Genomic DNA, 18,951 nt, shown 5'->3' with positions numbered 1-18,951 from the left:
TTTACTTTTTACTCAAAAATTGAAAATTGAACTTTCCACCATAAAGCATATCTATAGACTTTTGTATATAACTTAGAACCATAAATAAATCTTTAATATGTCATCTTTATGAGTTGGTCAGATGTATATATTTCTCAAAACTTCAATTCCTTATGAGATGAATAATAATGGAATTTTGTTGTATGAAGTTTAAACAATATATGTATGAAAGAATTCTAAGATAGAAATTAAGATCAACATTTAGACAAAGTGGGAATGCCACAATTAGTTGGTTTGAATTATATATATTGTGAAATGCCTTATATAGGAAGGATTGAATTTTCCAATCATGATTTGTTTGAATTTCTTCAACTACTTTTATAAAAGAACAAACAATATATGTACATGTATAACAATAATTCATGTAGTATAAGTTTTAGCAACTAAAACTTTGACTCAATTAAATACCTTAAATGCTAAAGACTAGGCCAAATGAAAAGATTTGCATTTCATAACAATAATGTTTTGAACTTGTGACATGTGAGATCAAACTCTACTAACGAGCTGAGCCTATTGGTTGGGAACAGAGTTTTAACCTATAATAAATATTACACTCAAAATCTTAATTTCAAAAAAGCCCCCAAAAGGCCCATACTTTGTACATTTAACCACATTATATGAGATCAATCAACTTGTTGATACTCAAATGTTACAAGTGTAACCACCCATAATCATAATCATGCCTTGTACCCACAAATATTTTTTTAAACAAAAAACAACACATGATCATGTCTTAATGAATATACTTTAGGAAAAAAAAAGTACATAAATCAATTAATAAATTATACATACTCCGTAACTTCATTTCATCGAAAAAGAGTTACATTTAGTATTGTCTTAAATAAGTATTGATATCAAATTTCATTTCAAAGGCGGTTGAAATTAGAGAAAATACAAGTTTATCACGTCAATAAACAAAATGACAAAATTGTAAATAAAACAATTTTTTACTCTGTATCAAATATGAGTCCATATTTGTTGATAGAAGAATTACGAAATAATCATGCTAAGTGGACGTTTTATTGATTTATTTACGATTTAGCCCATGATAATCAATGTGATAAATTGAGGCTCCGTTTTCAAATTATCAATTTAATTTATTTCGCTTTTTTAGAAAAAGTAGAGTGTGGAGAGAGAATGACATATGGGATTGGATAATGGGAAAGAGCAAAAAAAAGAGTCGCTTTTGATGTTGTTAAGCGTATTTATCAGTGTGTCCTGTCTCAATTTTTTTTACTATGTAAAGAAAACAAAACAAAAGAAATTCCACTTCCTATTATTATTATTATTATAAAAAGAAAAAGAAATTGTGTGTATTTCTACTTTTCCCACCTCCTCCCATTTATCATCTTACATCTCTTTTGGATCTTCTTCTTCAACACTGACATAACCTAATAATCTTACTCAGATTTCATCATCTTTGTCTTTTTTTTTTTAATTTTCAAATTCTCATTTTGTTTTTTCCCATAAAATTTATACACCCATTCTTTGTATTTTTATCAGAGTTGCTGATTTTTTTGCAAAATGCTTGGTAAGCTTCTCTTTTTAACTTTTTTTTTTCTTTCTTTTCTTTTCATTTGTACTGTGAATTTGTTGAGTTTTGATTTGGAAATTTGTAGTGGGTCTGTTGTTTTTAGTTGGAATTATAATGGGTTATAAGTTGAATTTCACATGCAATTTAAATTGATGATTTTTTTCACAGATCTGGTAATCATTTCTTGGTTTATTTGCTGATTTCTTATATGATTATGGTTAGATTATGTCTTCATTATTCTCATGCTAGTTATATATTGAACTTTCAAATGCCAAATTGTTTCTGGGTTTCATTCTCTTTTGAATTTTGCATTGATATGAAGAGAAAAAAGGATTGAAATTTTATTTTCCTTTTTTTTTTCTGCTGCTAATTAATTACTGTAATTTTTCTGGGATTTGATGATATGTAGATATAGTATGTTTTTTTCGAGGTTTGATGATCCCATATTACGCAATGTATTTGTAAAATGTTTCATTTATGATCTAAAGGGTTCATGTATTCAAAACTTTTATTTTTTTTTCTAGTCACTCTTAATAATGGTTCTCACATCTTCCCAATTAGGAATTTAGTAAATTATAATTCTTCTTTGAGTAATTAATCTAATATCAATTCTTTCTTATCAACATAGGTCTGTAGTCCTTGTGGCATGCTTGATGTGAATTGGGTTGAGATATAAGGGTGGGCTTAAGAAGGAGACTGATGCAAATTGGGTTATAGTAGTAGCTGGTACTTGGCATTCATCGTTGAAATGACTGCTGATAGAGATATTGTCGAAGACGGTCTTTGCCAGGATTTGGAGTCTCTGAGTGTGTCAAGAAAGCTTGTAAGAAGTGTCAGCCAGAAATTACGGAAGAAGAGAATTCACAGAAGTGCCGGGGATGAAGAGGAAACTGCTAATGGGTTTTCTTTGAGATGCCTCACTTTGTATGGAAGAGGTGGAGGTTGTAAAGTAGGGGCTGACACCAGTGAAGAGTTTGGAGACTCAAGCAATAGGAGGAGGTCAAGTGCTAGTGAAGAAGGGAAAGGATTTAAACCCATATGCGGGGCTGAGGAAACTGGAGTTGACTGCTTCTCGTATGGAAGGAAGGATCGTTTTTGGAAGCGAAGTAATAGAAAGGAGTTAGAGTACGAGGGATCTAACAGAAACAGCAGAATAAATCTATCACTTCCAGATGATATCTTAGAGATGTGTTTAATGAGACTTCCTTTATCAAGTCTCATGAATGCCCGTCTTGTGTGTAAAAGATGGAATAACTTGACAACAACTCCTCGATTTATGCAGATGCGGAGTGAGGGTCTTTATCAAACTCCATGGCTATTTGTTTTTGGTGCTGTTAAAGAAGGTTATTGCACTGGGGAGATTCACGTGCTTGATGTATCTCTTAATCAGTGGCACAACATAAATGCTGAAGTTCTCAGAGGAAGGTTCATGTATTCTGTTGCCAGCATGAGGGATGAGATTTTCATTGTTGGAGGCTGTTCCAGTCTGACTAGTTTTGGAAGGGTAGATAGAAGTTCTTTCAAGACACATAAGAGTATGTTGGTTTTTAGCCCCTCGACAAAATCTTGGCGTAAAGTTGCGTCTATGAAGTATGCTAGGTCATCCCCCATTCTTGGGATTTCTGAGGTAAGTCTAGACTGTCCAGTCGTGCATAGTCAGTCAAATCGTCAAGATCGGCGTTTTCCAAGGTCAAGGCTTGGTGGGGTCTCCGATGTATATGAGGATCCCCACCGACTCTCTGTCAGACGACAGCTGAGAAACTTGTCTGATGAAAATGCTGGTTTTTTGGCTCCAATGAAAAAACAATGCAGGCCTTTGAGACATAGGAGTGAGACTTCAAGCCTAAGGGAAAGTAAGAGGTTTGTGCTGATTGCTATTGGTGGTCTTGGTTCTTGGGATGAGCCTCTAGATTCTGGAGAGTTATATGACTCTGTATCAAATAAATGGATTGAAATTCCAAAACTTCCTGTAGATTTTGGCATTGTTTGTTCCGGAGTGGTTTGTAACGGGACATTCTTTGTCTATTCAGAGTCTGACAAGCTTGCTGGCTATGATGTAGAAAGAGGATTCTGGACTGTTGTTCAGACAACCCCTTCACCTCCTCGTGTTCATGAATATTACCCCAAACTTGTTTCTTGCAATAGCCGTTTGTTCATGCTTTCTGTTTCATGGTGTGAAGGAGATGGTCAGATAGGTAGGAGAAACAAAGCCATTCGAAAGATGTGGGAGCTCGACCTTATGTATCTTGCTTGGATTGAGGTATCAGTACATCCTGATGCCCCTATGGATTGGAATGCTGCATTTGTTGCTGATAAAAACCTCATCTTTGGAGTTGAAATGTTCAAAATATTTGGGCAAGTTTTGGACTTCTTTACCATTTGCAATGTATCCGACAAGGTCATGAAATGGAGTCATATATCAAGAAATCGTGTGGCTCTTGAACTTGATGCATCTTCGTGTGTGACGAAAACTATCATGGCTATACATCTCTGACCCTGCTTCAGAGTTCAGCCATATAAACAATGCCAGAAACATATGAAAGAATTGTGCCAAAATTGGCCCGATTTAGGTGAGTTTTATGAAAGTCTTCGATACCCTGTAGACAATTACATTGTTTGGCATGCTTAATATGCAATTTACATGCCCATGTATTGTAGTATGTTACAGTTTGATCAGGCACAGTTTTTTTTTCCCCTTACAAAAGTGTATGGTTTTTCCTATTAATACCAATCAAGCTGGATCCTTAGTGGAAATGTATGTTGGTTGAATTATGACAGAAAGTGGACAGTTGTTGGTATTAGTTTTGTTATTATGAAGGCCTCAAATCATAATTATTTACTAATTGAATGTAAGATGTCCTTTCCTGACCCACTAACTGTACCTGTTCTGATTTTAGTATTGACTGCATTTGACAGCTCAACATACTATTTCTTGCTCACTTTGTCTTATCGAAGAAACTCACAAAAACCAATTAAGGCAAATAAATTGACATTTAAATAAGCAAGCAATGAACGTGGATGAATCATGTGCATGGTACATTTTTACATTTGAATGTATAATAGACATCCACACTATTGTTGCGTACATATAGACATCCACAATATTGTTGCGTAAGACATCTGCACTTGAATAATCTAGAAACCGGGCCACGTATGAGCTTCGTTTGTGAAAGATAGAGATGCCACAACTATTCCTAGCCCTGTTCCAGCCTCTAATTTACTTGAGCACAAGGTTCGCTGGCTTGCACTGCATCACCATCTCTAAGTGTGCTCTTTAAATTTACTCAACTAACAGTCTACCACGGCTATAAATATTTAAAAGGTTGGTTCATTTGTTGGTCAGTGGTCACATATTCATAAACCCATAAATAGAGAGCGAGGGATAGCTCAATTGATTAGAGCTTGAAATCGATTCTCATCCTTACCTTTGTTGCTCTCTAGCACCAAAAAAAATAAAATAAATAAATAAATAAAAAATAAATAAAAATAATAATAATAAATGCAAAAGTAGTCTTGTAAACATTTCAAAACAAAAGATTTGACATAATGGACTTTACAACAAATGTTAAAACATACTACACACTTGTACATTTTCGCCACCCTTTCCTATAACACCCATAACGCATTGTACACACTTTGCCAATTTTCTGGAAAAAATATCGGAAGAAAATTGCAGACTATCCATTGTTGGGGAATATCCCTGAGAAGTTCGGCATTCTATCAACATGCTTCAATGCACGCTCAGCTATTTGTTTAGTGCGGTAGTCTCCATGCTGGAAGGCATCGACAAGCGCTGTTCCAACATTCTGATCATTCGAAATTTCATATGCTATTAGATCGATCCGTAGGAGCCTCTCGGTTACCCAAACCGCCCTCTTCCTCAGGTCTTCTGTTCGTTTTTCCACCAAAATATCCAAGATGGGTTTGGTTCCATCCGCCTTGTGCAATGTAATAACCCCTTCTTCAATGTTAACTCCATCATCCAACAAGGTGGATAGAGCTGCAAGCGATGCCTCGACAACATTCTCATTCGTGTGATCTAGAAGTGCCACCAACTTTTCAACAGCGTGACCCTCCACTAGACAAAATGTCTCCTTCAAAGAACAGAGACCCTGATGAACTGGGCATAATCCAGATATTGAGGGTGGTTTGCTAAAACAGCCGAAGATAATTGCCAAAATACCAGGTGAAGGAAGCTCGGGCTTTTTGGTCAAGTTTTTGGATTCCGATGAAAGGTTCTGCAAAGCCCAAGCAGAAGCTATTTGCACAATGTCAGTCCCATTGGCCTGCAGCAAGTCAGTGAATAGCCATCCAAGATGTTGCTCACGACAAAAAGCCAATATCTCGGGATCTTCATCTAACACATATGTAATCCTTGCAAGAGAACGAACCAATCCTTCTAGGTATGGAGTCATAAAACGACCACCCCTTGCCTCCCCCTGCCTTATTCTCTTTACTCTAGATATAATCAGCCCGAAAGCATCTTCTTTAAGCATTCGCCTAGTGAGTGCAAGATCTCTTTCAGGGAGTTCAGCCAATAGGCCAACAGCTGCAGCTTGCTCTTCAGTAATTCCATTGTTCTCTGATATAATTCTGATAAGAGCCCCAAGCTGGCCAGCTGCGAGTAAAGCCTCAGCTAGTTCTTGGGCCATAAAAAAAGAGAGGTTATGCAGAAGCTTCACGGCAGCTAAACGCAAATCCCGTTCCTCAATGAATTGGACCAAACTGATGGTAGCACCAGAGCTTTTGATGGCAGCAACCACATTAGGAACAGTTTTACGGTAACTGGTCAATCCAACAAGGACCTGGAGGAGTTTGCACTCAATTGATGGACCAGTGTTGCTAATTAGTTGTAGGAGGTTGTGTATTATGTCTTCAGAAACTAATGTCTGGTTTTCAGGCCCTATTATTACTGAATCAATGTCATACCCTGAATTCACCACATGTGAAAGAATAGTAGCTGAAACCTCTTTTAGTCGCATGGGAAGCTGTTTCACACCAACACCAAAAAGATCATTCACCAAAGGAGGAAGAATTCCTGCTTCAATTAATACCTTTGCACTTGCATCATACGATGATATCTGGTTCAGGGCTTTCAATGAAGCTTCTCTTGATTGTATGTCATTATTTTTCATGAGATCCACAAGTGCTGAACCAACAGTTTCAGCGACCAGAACCTTAACATCATTGTTTAAACCCAGGTCACCAAGTAATGAAGCCATGGATAATTTAGTTTCAAGAGGTCCTGCAAAGATATGCATGCAATACAAAGACTTCAGTGAGTTTAGTCTAACCATGTAGTCATCCTTATCAAGGACATAGCAGGCTAATAAACATGCTGTTGCAAATTCAACACTTCTAGGAGGTTTTTTAGGGACACTTGAAATAACAAAATCTCCGTATCAGGAAGGGTTTCCTATTGACTTTTAGATTTGCCCAGATGGGATATAGGTTGGATACTTTTTATTTCGGTGTCTGATTTTTTTAGTACTGATAGAATCAATTGATTTGATGGAATAAAATGTTTCAAGGAATTCGGTTTTTCTACAATCTTGGGGAAAAAAGGAATTTCACTCTTTTTAGCTTCAGTGTAGACTCGAATAGTCATTTTATGAACTGAATCTCCTTCATATAAATAAATATACTTAGATATTGACCGCTCTAAATGAGCCTATACATGATGACCAATGACATATAAATCAAGCAACCGACACAATTATCTATCTCAAGCCCAAATTCTCTATACAGCTTTGTCTAGTTCCTTAAAATTTCCTCAAATTGGATATAGTCTAAAAGCACCAGCTGCCAAAGACCATAATTAACGTCAACAAAGTTATTTTATGTCATAAATTGTCACGGAAAGAAGAAACTTCGTATAAGATCTACCATTCTGTTACAGCCAAATGATCCACAGGATAGCCATCAATGCATTTCGCCACAACCACCTTTTCTACTCCCTTCCAAACCCCACAATATTAGTTTGCGACCCATATGTTATACTTCTTATTCAAAGGACTTAAACAAACCCTCTTCATGCAACACAAAGAGCATGCCAGCTCGCACTACTGAATAAAATAATGTGAGCAATATTCACTGTAATCTTGGCAAAGTAAAAAAATGTCAGGTACAACACACCTCAATCTCCATTTCCTCTGTTCTTTTTATGTTACAACACTTCCCTAAATTGGATGTTTTTTTAGTTGCAACATTACTAAATTAAGCAAGTTGCAACATCTATCCATATAATTTTAATATAAGAGAAAGGTTCACTTCAAAGTTAAGATTAAATTATAGTCCATATAAATTCTAAATCAAACAATCTGATTATAATTATATAATCCATATAAATACGAAGTACTCCCTCCATCCCATAATATAGTTTATGTTTTCCTATTTTGGAGCTCCAAAATGTTGTTCCTGTTTCTATTATTGGATGGTATGTAAACACCATTATACCCTCACTTTTTTAACTTTTTTTAACTTTATTCATTGTACTCCCTAATTTACCCTTGAATTTTGCACATGTCTTGTACTTTTCTCCACTTTTTCTAACTTTTGTCTATGATTGTACTTTTCACCTTTATTAATGTACTTCATCCATTTTCTCCTCCTATTTCTTAAATATCGTGAAAAAACACATACAAGAACTATATTATGGAATGGAGGGAGTATATATTTTGTTGCATATGCTATTGTAAATAATAGCATAAAATTATGGTTTCCTTGTAGTTCCCACGGCGATATTGCAGAGCAAAGTCAACTTAGATATACTCTGACAAATTCAACAAATTGAAGCCCACTCATCTCTTATTCATTTTATTAACCACTTACGCCAACTTGATAAAGTATGCGCATGGTATATAGAGGGATTGGAGGCCAATTCCTTTCAAGAGGTGCTCAAATTATGAAAATATTAACAAGGATCCTCGGACTATTGTGTATGCTTTTGACATCAGGATAGTTATACTATTCCTTTCGCTCTTTAAAGACCTTCTTACTTAACATTTCATCGTTCCACAAATAAATCTTACTATTACTTTATTCCAAATCTGGCAGCTCCCCCTCACCCCCTTCCCCTCCCCCCCTTCTCTTTTATCCTCCTCTACTCCAAATAGGTCAACTTATTTTAATTGATAATACTCCCTACCATAAATCTAAACAACTTTCTTTTTCTAACCCAATAACAACAATATTTGCTTAAATCCCAATGATAGGATCTGCTACAAAAACCAAGAGTTTATAACTTGTATTCATCAACCAATATCCTCTCCCTCCATGCCCCTCAATCAAGTACTTGAACTCAATTTCTTTATATAATTCTTATATCCCTTCATCCAAGTCATCTTTGATATCCCTCTTCTAAAGAGAGCACATGTGCTCTCAGCAATACTTTCCTTACAATGCATCTTTGGTCTCCATCTTACATGCACAAACCAACTCAGTCGATTCTCCCTTATTCTCTTTCCTACCCTAAGAGTCTTTTTTCATTTAAATTAAAGGTATAATAGCAAGTGTAAACTAAATTTATGAAAGTATACTAACAACAAATTATTTATAGATTTAATGTAACATGTCATCATCAAATAATTAAGGCTTGGATCCTATATAGTCCATTTCATATAATAAATTGACAAGCTAATATAGTAAGCTAGGAGGTCAATTTCATAAACAATAAGTAATGGGGAAAATTTGCAACTCCTCCCCCCCCCCCCCTTTCTTTTATACTCCATACATCTAGATTAATTTTTTTACTTCTATTTCAATCAGGTCTCACTAATATTTAATACTTCCTCCGTTTTGTTTTAATTGCAACATGGAGAGGATGCACAATATTTTAGGAAGGGAAAGAGATAGAGAGAGATAAAGAAAGGCCCATGTGATAAGGAGAGAGATAGAAGGCATTATTGGTCAAATAAAGTAATTTTCCAATTAATTTGCAACGTCCCAAAAAGGAAAATGTTACTGTTAAAAGAGAACGGAGAAAGTAAATCTTTCTACTCTCACATTAAATAAACGAAGGAAACCCATTGTCTTCAATCACATCTACTTCTTTAATATTTAAATAAAACCACTACATCATACAACGTCTACTAAATCATTAAAATAGCAAGTGATAACCAAACTTGTCACCTAAAACTTTATCATGATAGATGTTTAAACTAATACGGGAAGAAGGGAGTTATTCTTTCACTAGGAATTCTTTCTTTGTGATACACTAGAAAAAGCCTCCCTAATAGTCTTGCAAACATCATGAATCTCATGTGTCAACATGATAGAACAAATTTAGGTTTTTATTTATGACCTCTGACAAAATGCAATCAATAAGATCTGTACACATGTTCAAGAGTATAATTCCAAGACACCAATTAAGTATAAAATATTGCAATTAGAAAACAAAATTGGTGAGTATGTATAGAATAACTACCAAGGACAATCATTTAACTAAGGAATAATATCACCAAAGTAGGAAGAAAGACAGCCATTCAAGGATGAAAGGAGTCTTTCAAACACAAAGACGCTTCCCAACAACAACAACAACAACAACAACAACAACAACAACAACAACAACAATAATAATAATAATAACCAAATGGCAGAATGACATCTAGGGTCACAAGGGTATGGGAGCTTCATTGACGGGGAAAAGGGGGGGCGGGGGTGAAAATATACACTCTTTTACCAGAAAGTTAGTTTTATATATTCAAAGAGGAAAGTATCCCAAACAAATCTACCTTAAATCATTTCTCAAATAATCCACAAATGTTCACCTCTTCATGAGGCAATTAGAAAGTAAGAAAACTTCATTAAAGATGACTGAAAAGCTAACACTGTTTATAATTATGATTATTTTGAAGTTTCACCATCCTCTATTTATCTCTCTACCTGATCCAACCTTCCTTTGTCCCCTAGAGCACCACAAGCTTCGTCTTAGAAAGTAGAAATTAGTTCACCACTCTAGGACACCACTGCCTCCCCTCATATTCTCCGCCCCCTCAAAAATCTTGGCCACCAGCCCACCACCACTTATCTTCATGTCAGTTAGGCTCATTTTTAGAAACCTTCAAAGACATAAGCTCATTTTGTTGCCCAAGTGTTTGATCGTTTTCACTGCATTCAAGTGATATTTTGGTGGAGCAGTCCAATTTGGCCAGATTATTATTGTTTTAGTTATTATTATTATTTTTTACCAGATTTTAGGTAAGGTTAAGTGGGGACAGTGGTTGTAGGAGGTGTTGAGGAGAGTAAAGAGAGCAGGGACTGAAGTGCATATATATATATATATATATATATATATATATATATATATATATATATATATTTAAAGTGAATAGCATGATGATGACAAGGATGAGAGATAGTAGAGAGGTATACAAGGTAAGGAGAGAATGAACCTAAAGACCGGAAACTTACAAGTAGAATCAAGACTAGTATTCTTCTTGATTTTCGTAAGGCATATCCACTTATGATTTACCTTGAGAAAAGATAAAAGAGTGGGAATAATATTGAGAAAGGACTAAAAGTACAAGTTTATGTGAAAATTCCTAAAAGTTAAATTTCTCAAGTCTACATTTGTATCTCAACAGCATGTGCAACACATATACAATCTCGTAGCAAAATATCTAAAAGTAAGAAACGTAATTTAGAAGCAAAACACATAAGTGGCTTAGTGCCCCACCTCCTTTCAGATAGTATATTCATGTCTCCAGGTTTAAGTGGACACATCAGACAAAAATAATCTAGATATATTAGAGTGAGAGCAATAACCTTCAAGAAGCAGTGTCAAAAGAGGCTGCAGTCTACCACTTTCAGCCATCAGCCGAACATTATGTTCACTCTGCGCCAGATTATCCAGGGTTTTATGAGCTTTCTCCGTAGTCAATATGTTTTCTGACTTGCTGCTGGCCATCCCAATCAAGATAAGGATTGCTCCATTGATTGAACCAATTTTTTCAGAAAGATTATGAGATTTAGAAAGCTCATATAGCAAAGAGGTAGCTTCTTCTTTTTCTTTTGGTGAGGATTTAGAGGACAAAAATTTCATTATGGTACGCACAGTGCCTCCTTCACCCATTACTTCCTGCATAGACATAAATCTTTAATTGAAACTTCAATTACATTATACCTTCCAATACTAAAAGGAAATATGAAAGCAGAATACAATCCCATGTATCACTCAGTAGGATATGTAAATGTGCAGACATAAGCTTAAAAGTTACTCTTGGCATCACCAATGCTTGACCTACTTTAGCAAAATGAGGATAGAAGACCAATATCGGAATAATCAGAAAATAATGATTCCAACAATTTTCCTTACAAAAAAAAGACTTATACAAGGAATTAATAACCAGGAAACAACCTTCATATCTGGATCCTCTTCTGCTATGACCCGTAGAGTTTCCAAAGCTTTATGTCGTACTTTCTTGCTGCTGTTTCTAAGCATTTCAACAATTGCTTGCACTATCTCTGGATTATGAACCGCTTGCTTATTTGATCTGCTACATTTTGAAATGTATTCCACATGTCTCAATGCTTGAAGTATATCCCGTTCTGATGACCCTGATGATAATGATCTACGAGCAATATCAAGCTGTGCAGCTTCATTCCTTGCAGTCCATTCTTCAATTGTGTTCCTCAGAGCTATACTCGGGTTCAAATATGTGCTTTTCAGGTTCTCCGAAGTTAATGGACACATAGGCTTCTTTCCAGTCTCTTTACATTCCCTGAACCATTTCTCAATTGCCTCCCGTTCAAAAGTGTTTCCATTTTCTATGGTTACTGGATCACGCATGACCTGCTTTGTTAAAGGACAAACAAATGGGCTAAAAATGGGCTCTACATGCAGTTTCTCAACTGGTGAGCTATCATCTGACTGGTTATCAAAGTCTCTACTTCCACCTGAACTCCCGGCCATATTACACAAAGAGCCTACAACACAATCAAATAAAAACTGATCAGTGTTAGATTTCACCCATAATGAAATAGAGAAACAGGTCACATCATAATAATCCCACATTATACAGGTATACATACCCACAAGAATTGATAAAGCTCACATATTGCTCAACCAGCACCTCCTGGACCAGAGAAAAAAATTCACATAATTCATATACTACATCATAGCCTAATAACTTCTAACGACGCTACCACTCTGAAGTCAGAAAGGAATGCTTACTCCTGTGACAACCAAAAAGTTGTTGCAGTTGACCCTACCCATTTAGTATATGGTAATAAATGTTGGTAATGGGTCATATTTTTATGAGAAATGTCCTATGCTTATGCCCATGGCCCCATGACAATGCTAGTTCATCCCAAAGTACCTCTTTTTCTTCATAAATTTTTCATTATCATCCATAACCACTTGAATGGTAGTGATGAGACATATGGAGAAGGATGGGTTTGCATTACAATAAACATTAAAATAATACTTTCTTAGCAAAATTACACTCATTCATTCCCATCACAGCCATTCAGTACCACCTTTCAAAAAGGCTAGTGAGTACATGCTGATCCACAATAATAAGAGGTTCAGCCATTTAAACAATTTAATCCAGCCCATTACAAACTAAAGTAAAAAAAACAACAAAAATTTCACTCCATTAGAAGTAGACATTAGTTTAACAAATTTCGTATATACTGGTTGGCCTCTATATCTTCATTAAGTACGCTTTGATAGTCTATTAGCAATCATTTTGATCCAATTATCCTCTTCAATTGTGTAACCTAATGCATGATGAACATACTGTGAACCTGCTGTCTGTGAATACTCTATGACTTTATAATTAACCCTTTTGTCAATTGCGGTTATAACAACCGAAGATAGACACTAAGGGAGTTGGGGGGGGGGGCAGTAGTACTAAGACTTCACCAAATACACGAGTTTGTAGTCACCCTGTCAATATTCTTCATATTAATTACCTCTTATGACCAGTGGGTAGGCAATAAACATGTGACCAAACCAGCAATGGGATGAGTTTGCGCATACTTCACTAAAGGAAAGTTCTCATGCTATTGTTTATGATAATGCAACTCCACCCAATAAAATGTTTCTCTTCATAATTTCCAATACTACTTTAGAGGTTGTATCTTGTATCAACTATCAAGTTGTGATGGAAACTTATGAGCCAAAAACATGTACTCACGGGTGGAGTTGCAAGAACATGGAAATTGGGACAAAGGTATACACAAAATCATTATTTAAACCATCATTTATCACAAACCATACAGATTCGTATAGTTGAAAAGATGGTAACTTTTCGAAAAGTTAACTTTACAAGTTAAATTTGATAGTTTTCTATGAGCACATAAATTTGTTGGTGCTCTACCTGTAATGTTACTCAATTAAAAACAAAATGCATCAGAACTTAAAATGTTTCAACCAAGGTTACCTAATATCCTATCCGCCCCATATTCCGTATTAGTACTTTCGTTCCAATACTCAATACTTTTGCGTATTAACACTCCTAAATAAGCATATTGTTCGTGTTGTATGGAGTAATCGATTGGTCCACTATTAAGACATTGTAACCAAAATTTGGACATTGGAATTCAATCAGTTTTATCTACAAGTCAGCAAAATATTTTTTTTTTTTTTTTTTTGACAAGAGCAAAATATCCTTAATATCCTACACATAAGCCAAATCAAGAAACACCCAAATTAATTAAGCATTACTAAATTCATAACATTCATCAAAACAGTAACTTTTAATAATCCAAGATATCATCACCAAATTCATAACCATAAGCCAAATTAAGAAACACCCAAAACCAAACATACAAATTCAAGCAAAATTAAAAACACCCAAAACTAAACATTAACAGATTCATACTATTAACAGTAATTTTAATTATTGAAAAGAGTAACCAAATAATGAATTGGAAAGTGAGAAAAATTATACCTAAAATTCAGGAGAAAAATCAGCGGATCACCTTAAAATATGATCCAACGCGTGAAGAAACTGCTTGAATTACAGGGTGTATAAAGAATTTTAGCCGCGGCAAGCAAACCCACAATCATCAAATAATAAATAAATGAAATATTAAAAATTTCTTCTTCTTCGAAGATGGGTAGTATTGGAAAAATGGTGGGTGAAGAAGAAAGAGAAGGGAAAAAAAAAAAGAAAAAAAGAAGAAGTGTAGAGTAATTGTAAATTGTAATAGGAATAGCAGAAGAAGAAGATTGGTTGACTAGGAAAATACTTGTATAATTTCTCGTCAGAAAAAAAAAATATAACAAAATAAATAGATAAATAAAAATACTACAGCAGTATACTTACAAACTTACAGTCATGATTGAATGCTGATGGGGCCAATCTCTCTCTTCTATAACTTTTTATTTTTTTGGGTGTTGTCATGTTGTGGGACTAAGTTGCATAATTGTGCAACACTAATCAAAAGCAGCATTTATAATCTATAATACTCTATAGATAGCCCTTAGTACTACATATAAGCATTAAATTTAAGCTTGAAATTTGTAAAAAGTTAAAAAATCATAAAAATATAAACACTAATTACACTGGTTTACGCGTGTTTTTGTCATGAATTCCTAATTTTATACAATTTTCAAGAGTGTATTTAATGCTTATAGCATTACCCTTTTTTAAATACTCGCTTCATTTCTCCATACGCAAAATTTTAGGAGAAAGTATTAAAATATGGAGGTAGTGGATTAGGTAGAAGAATATGAAATTGTAAAAAAAATAATAAAAACAAAAGTAGTTGAGAGAATTGGAGGATGGAGAATATGAAATTAATAAAATAGGATTATGTTAAGTCCACTAGCTAGAGAAATGAAATAAATATTGTAAAAACTTCTAAATAAGAATATAGAGCAAGTTTTTAAAAACGGGGGAGTATAATTTATTCTCATAGGGACAACATGTTGATGACATGTGTCGCTCCATGTCATAATAAGATTCTATAATAGTAGGAAAATTTGTCACAAAGGACATTTTATATCCACTATTTTATAAAAAGAAGGGACCAAAAATGAGTTTTGATTTGTGAGGAATGACCTTTGCCTGAAAAGTGAGCGTTGACCAAAGAAACTCATCGTTGGGCACCACAAAATGATAGCCACCACCTCGCTCTTCCACCAAAACCCCCACCCCACATCTTTCACGATATCCACCCCCTCCCACCACCCCTTTCATGTACACCGCCCCACCCCGCCCCCCACCCCGTGAAAGGCAGTCACCACTGCCACCACCACTCGAAATTCCCCAGCCAACAAAATCACAGATTTAGCCCATCAAAAATCACCCTACAACCTCAAAGCTCACCCTCAAACGTAGAAACCCACTTCGTTAAGGAGTTACGGGTGATGCGGTGATAGACGAGAAGTAAGGATGGCAATGGATCGAATTCGGGTCGTATGGACCTTCACCCGCATCCATCCACGTACTCCATCCGATCCACCCGTCATCCGCCTAATCCATCATCCATATCCTATCCACCCATTATCCGCAGGTAAAATGAGTGGATCGGGTACTTAACGAGTGATATGATAATAAAATTAACTTCTCTTAAAAATTAAAAACTATAATTAAAAAAAAAAGGGTAAAAATGACATACAACATTAAATTAGTTAAATATTCATCATTTATCTTTAGTTTGGTCTTTCACCAACTACCACTTTCTTAAACTTGTGTAAGCACTTAACAGTCCATGGCAGAGGCAAGGTTGATATATACTTTGATAGCAATTTGGCATGGAAGAGCAAAAGGTCCTTGTTCATTATCTACAATGATAGTAATAAAAGGACAAGCGGACCACTAAAAGGATTTAGACCACTAAAAGGATTTAGATGTTTGATTTATGTAGTGGAACTTTTATTTGGCTCATGGGAAATTTATTTGCATGAGCAATATACAATGCCATTATCTCTGGGTTTAGCTATGAATGTAAAAGGTTAACTCATATATATATACATGGGTGGATGACAGAACGGGTGGTAAGCGGATGAAGGATCAGGTGACGGATGGCTTGGAGCTACACCCGAATCCGATCTGATCCGTCACTCGCTTCATCCATCACCCACCCGTCATCCATTTATTTATATCGAGTTGATCAGGTTAATGAATATCCATATAAAATTGTCATCCTTAACAAGAAGGGGGTAGGGCACTGGGGTTCAAATCAGCGGTCAGGGGAAGGGGGTTGTTGGGCGGTAGGTTTCAAAGTTGGGGTGGGGGAAGGGGTTGTCGAGGAGGGAGGGAAAAGCTACCATGGAAGGGGTGGGGAATGGGGCTACGTATGTACCATGAAAGGGGTAGGGGAGGGTATTTCGAGACAGGGTGGTTGTCGTGAAAGGGTGGGGAGAGAGGGTTTTGTGGAATAGCAAGGTGATGGCTTTCATTTCGTGGTAGTCAACGTCGGATTTCTTTGGTGAATGCTAAATTTCCAAGCAATGGTTCATCCTCACCAATAAATACTTAGTTTGGGTCCCTTTTTGCCATTTTTTGTAAAAGGTTCTTTCTCACAAAATAGTGAACATAAAAGGTTCTTTTTGACAAATTTTCCATGATAATATTATTAAAACTTATAGGGACAACTTTTTGACAACATATATCACTCCATGCTATAGTAAGCCATGTCATAATAAAGTTTATTACGTGGCACCACATGAATGATGACATGACGCTACATATAGATATTTTCCTTTATACTCTATTGACTTATTGAGTACTTTGTATTTGATTTTTTATTCCATAATTAATGTCACTCTATTACTCCGTACTTAATTAATATAAATGGTAACTTTTCATTAACTTGGAGAATTTTTGTCAACAACTACCTTTTAAGTTTACCACTTTTGTGAACAACTACCTTTTACTTTAGAATTTGTGAATAACTACCTTATATTGAGTTTTTAGTTTGGTGTCACTACTGGTTGACGGATTCCATCAAAATTCACCCCAAATTGAAAATTGTAATCTAATTTGGGTGTTAAGTAGGCAAATCAAAAGTGAAAAACATTAATATGGGTTTTAAATTAACTAGGTATAACATTAAAGTGTTTATAATAGGTTTTAATGGGGTCTAATATATGTAATTAGAGTTCATTACTATCGAAAATTTTGATGGAAACCATCAAATGGTAGTGATATCAAAACAAAAAATCAATATAAGATGATTGTTCGCAAATTTTAAAGTAAAAGATAGTTGTTTGCAAAAATGATAATTTAAAAGGTAATTGTTCACAAATATTCCTTAACTTGGATTCCAAAAGTTTTAAAACATATTTTTTCATCCCCATATTTGTTTCTACTTTTTATTTTATTATTTAACCTTAAGATAACGTATTCAAGATATTTAAACAAACCCGAGGCATGCTATGTTCTTCTTCCTTCTTTTTTAATATAATGTTCTTCCCGTAATTTTCTTCTTTCCTTTTTATGATTCTTTATTATTCACTTTCATTTTTCTCTCCTATTTCTTCTTCAACATTTTTTCTCTCTTCTTTAATCTGTACCATTATAGATTTTATTGTTATATTTGAAGAGATCATTTATGCAGGTAGTGAGAGTGAGAGATTACTCAAGTGGTTAGAGCTTCCCTCCCGATTTCAGGAGATTCTAGGATTGATTCTTACCCTCGCCCTTGTAACTCTCTAAACACCAAAGAAAATAAAAACAACGCGGATTAGTTTTTGTGTTGTTGATTTTTAATTAGTTGTAATTAGGTTAGATTCTAGCTGAATTTTGTAAATTTCTGGTTTTATAATTTGATGAATTTCAATTGACTTTTTTTATTTGATGAATTTGATTAATTAGACTGTCTCAATTGAATTTTTGAATTTGTTATGACTATTGATTTTGTAATACTTTGTATTTTTATACGTATTTAAAATAAAATAAGCATTTTGAGAAGCATTTAATTAAATTGAATTACTTTATTTAAAATATTTTAATTAATTCTTTAAAATAAGTTTAGAAATTTTTATAAAAAGGAAAATTTATTTAATTAAATAATTTAAGTAAGTTGGGGTTTAAATTAAGGAAAGTTTTAGTTTAGTAAAGTTTTATTAGGGATGGGATTAAGAAAATTTAAAAGAAGAAAGTTAGGGAAAAAGGGTTTGTAGAGAAGGGGTATAAATATCCCACATATGAGGCAAATCAAACTTTGCCCAGAGTGAAGAAAACCCAAGGTAAACTTCTCTCTCCTTTCTCCTTATTTTCCTTTTTTTTTTCTTTCTCCTTTTTCCCCTTTCCCTTTCTTTTTATTTCGGCTGCTCTTCCCCCTCCACCACTGCCAGCCGCCGGCAGCTGGTGGCCGCCCCCACCAACAGCATCAGCCGCCGGCAACAAGCAGCCACCGGTGCTGGCAGTCGGCGTGTGGTGGCTGTCGCTGCCCTTTTTCCCCCTTTTTCGCATATATAT

General features: G+C 35.0%; 2 protein-coding genes across 4 annotated transcripts; one reads left to right on the top strand and one right to left on the bottom strand.

Moving 5' to 3' along the window:
- The first annotated feature begins 1,196 nt into the window (after positions 1-1,196).
- Positions 1,197-4,441, top strand: LOC110685518 (F-box/kelch-repeat protein At5g42350-like). Its single transcript, XM_021862056.1, has 2 exons — positions 1,197-1,570; positions 2,202-4,441. Exon 2 carries the CDS (start codon positions 2,322-2,324, stop codon positions 4,065-4,067), a length of 1,746 nt encoding a protein of 581 aa, XP_021717748.1. The 5' UTR covers positions 1,197-1,570; positions 2,202-2,321; the 3' UTR covers positions 4,068-4,441.
- Positions 4,442-5,044: 603 nt separating this feature from the next.
- LOC110685517 (U-box domain-containing protein 44-like) lies at positions 5,045-14,881 on the bottom strand. 3 transcript variants are annotated; one of them, XM_021862054.1, is made up of 5 exons: positions 14,470-14,881; positions 12,605-12,648; positions 11,931-12,499; positions 11,339-11,651; positions 5,045-6,818 (listed from the first exon to the last, which is right to left on the bottom strand). In XM_021862054.1, the coding sequence occupies exons 3-5, from the start codon at positions 12,483-12,485 to the stop codon at positions 5,251-5,253; spliced, it is 2,436 nt and encodes an 811-aa protein (XP_021717746.1). In that variant the 5' UTR covers positions 12,486-12,499; positions 12,605-12,648; positions 14,470-14,881; the 3' UTR covers positions 5,045-5,250. The 3 variants fall into 3 exon arrangements, with proteins under 3 accessions (XP_021717746.1, XP_021717747.1, XP_021717745.1); XM_021862055.1 differs by lacking the exon at positions 12,605-12,648 and having other exon boundaries at positions 14,501-14,881; XM_021862053.1 differs by lacking the exon at positions 12,605-12,648 and having other exon boundaries at positions 14,470-14,880.
- Between the last annotated feature and the right edge of the window lie 4,070 nt (positions 14,882-18,951).

Source organism: Chenopodium quinoa, unplaced genomic scaffold, assembly GCF_001683475.1.
Source record: "Chenopodium quinoa cultivar QQ74 unplaced genomic scaffold, ASM168347v1, whole genome shotgun sequence".
Taxonomy (NCBI): domain Eukaryota; kingdom Viridiplantae; phylum Streptophyta; class Magnoliopsida; order Caryophyllales; family Amaranthaceae; genus Chenopodium; species Chenopodium quinoa.
Note: the sequence above shows the minus strand (reverse complement) of the source record. Positions and strands in the feature narration are given on the sequence as shown.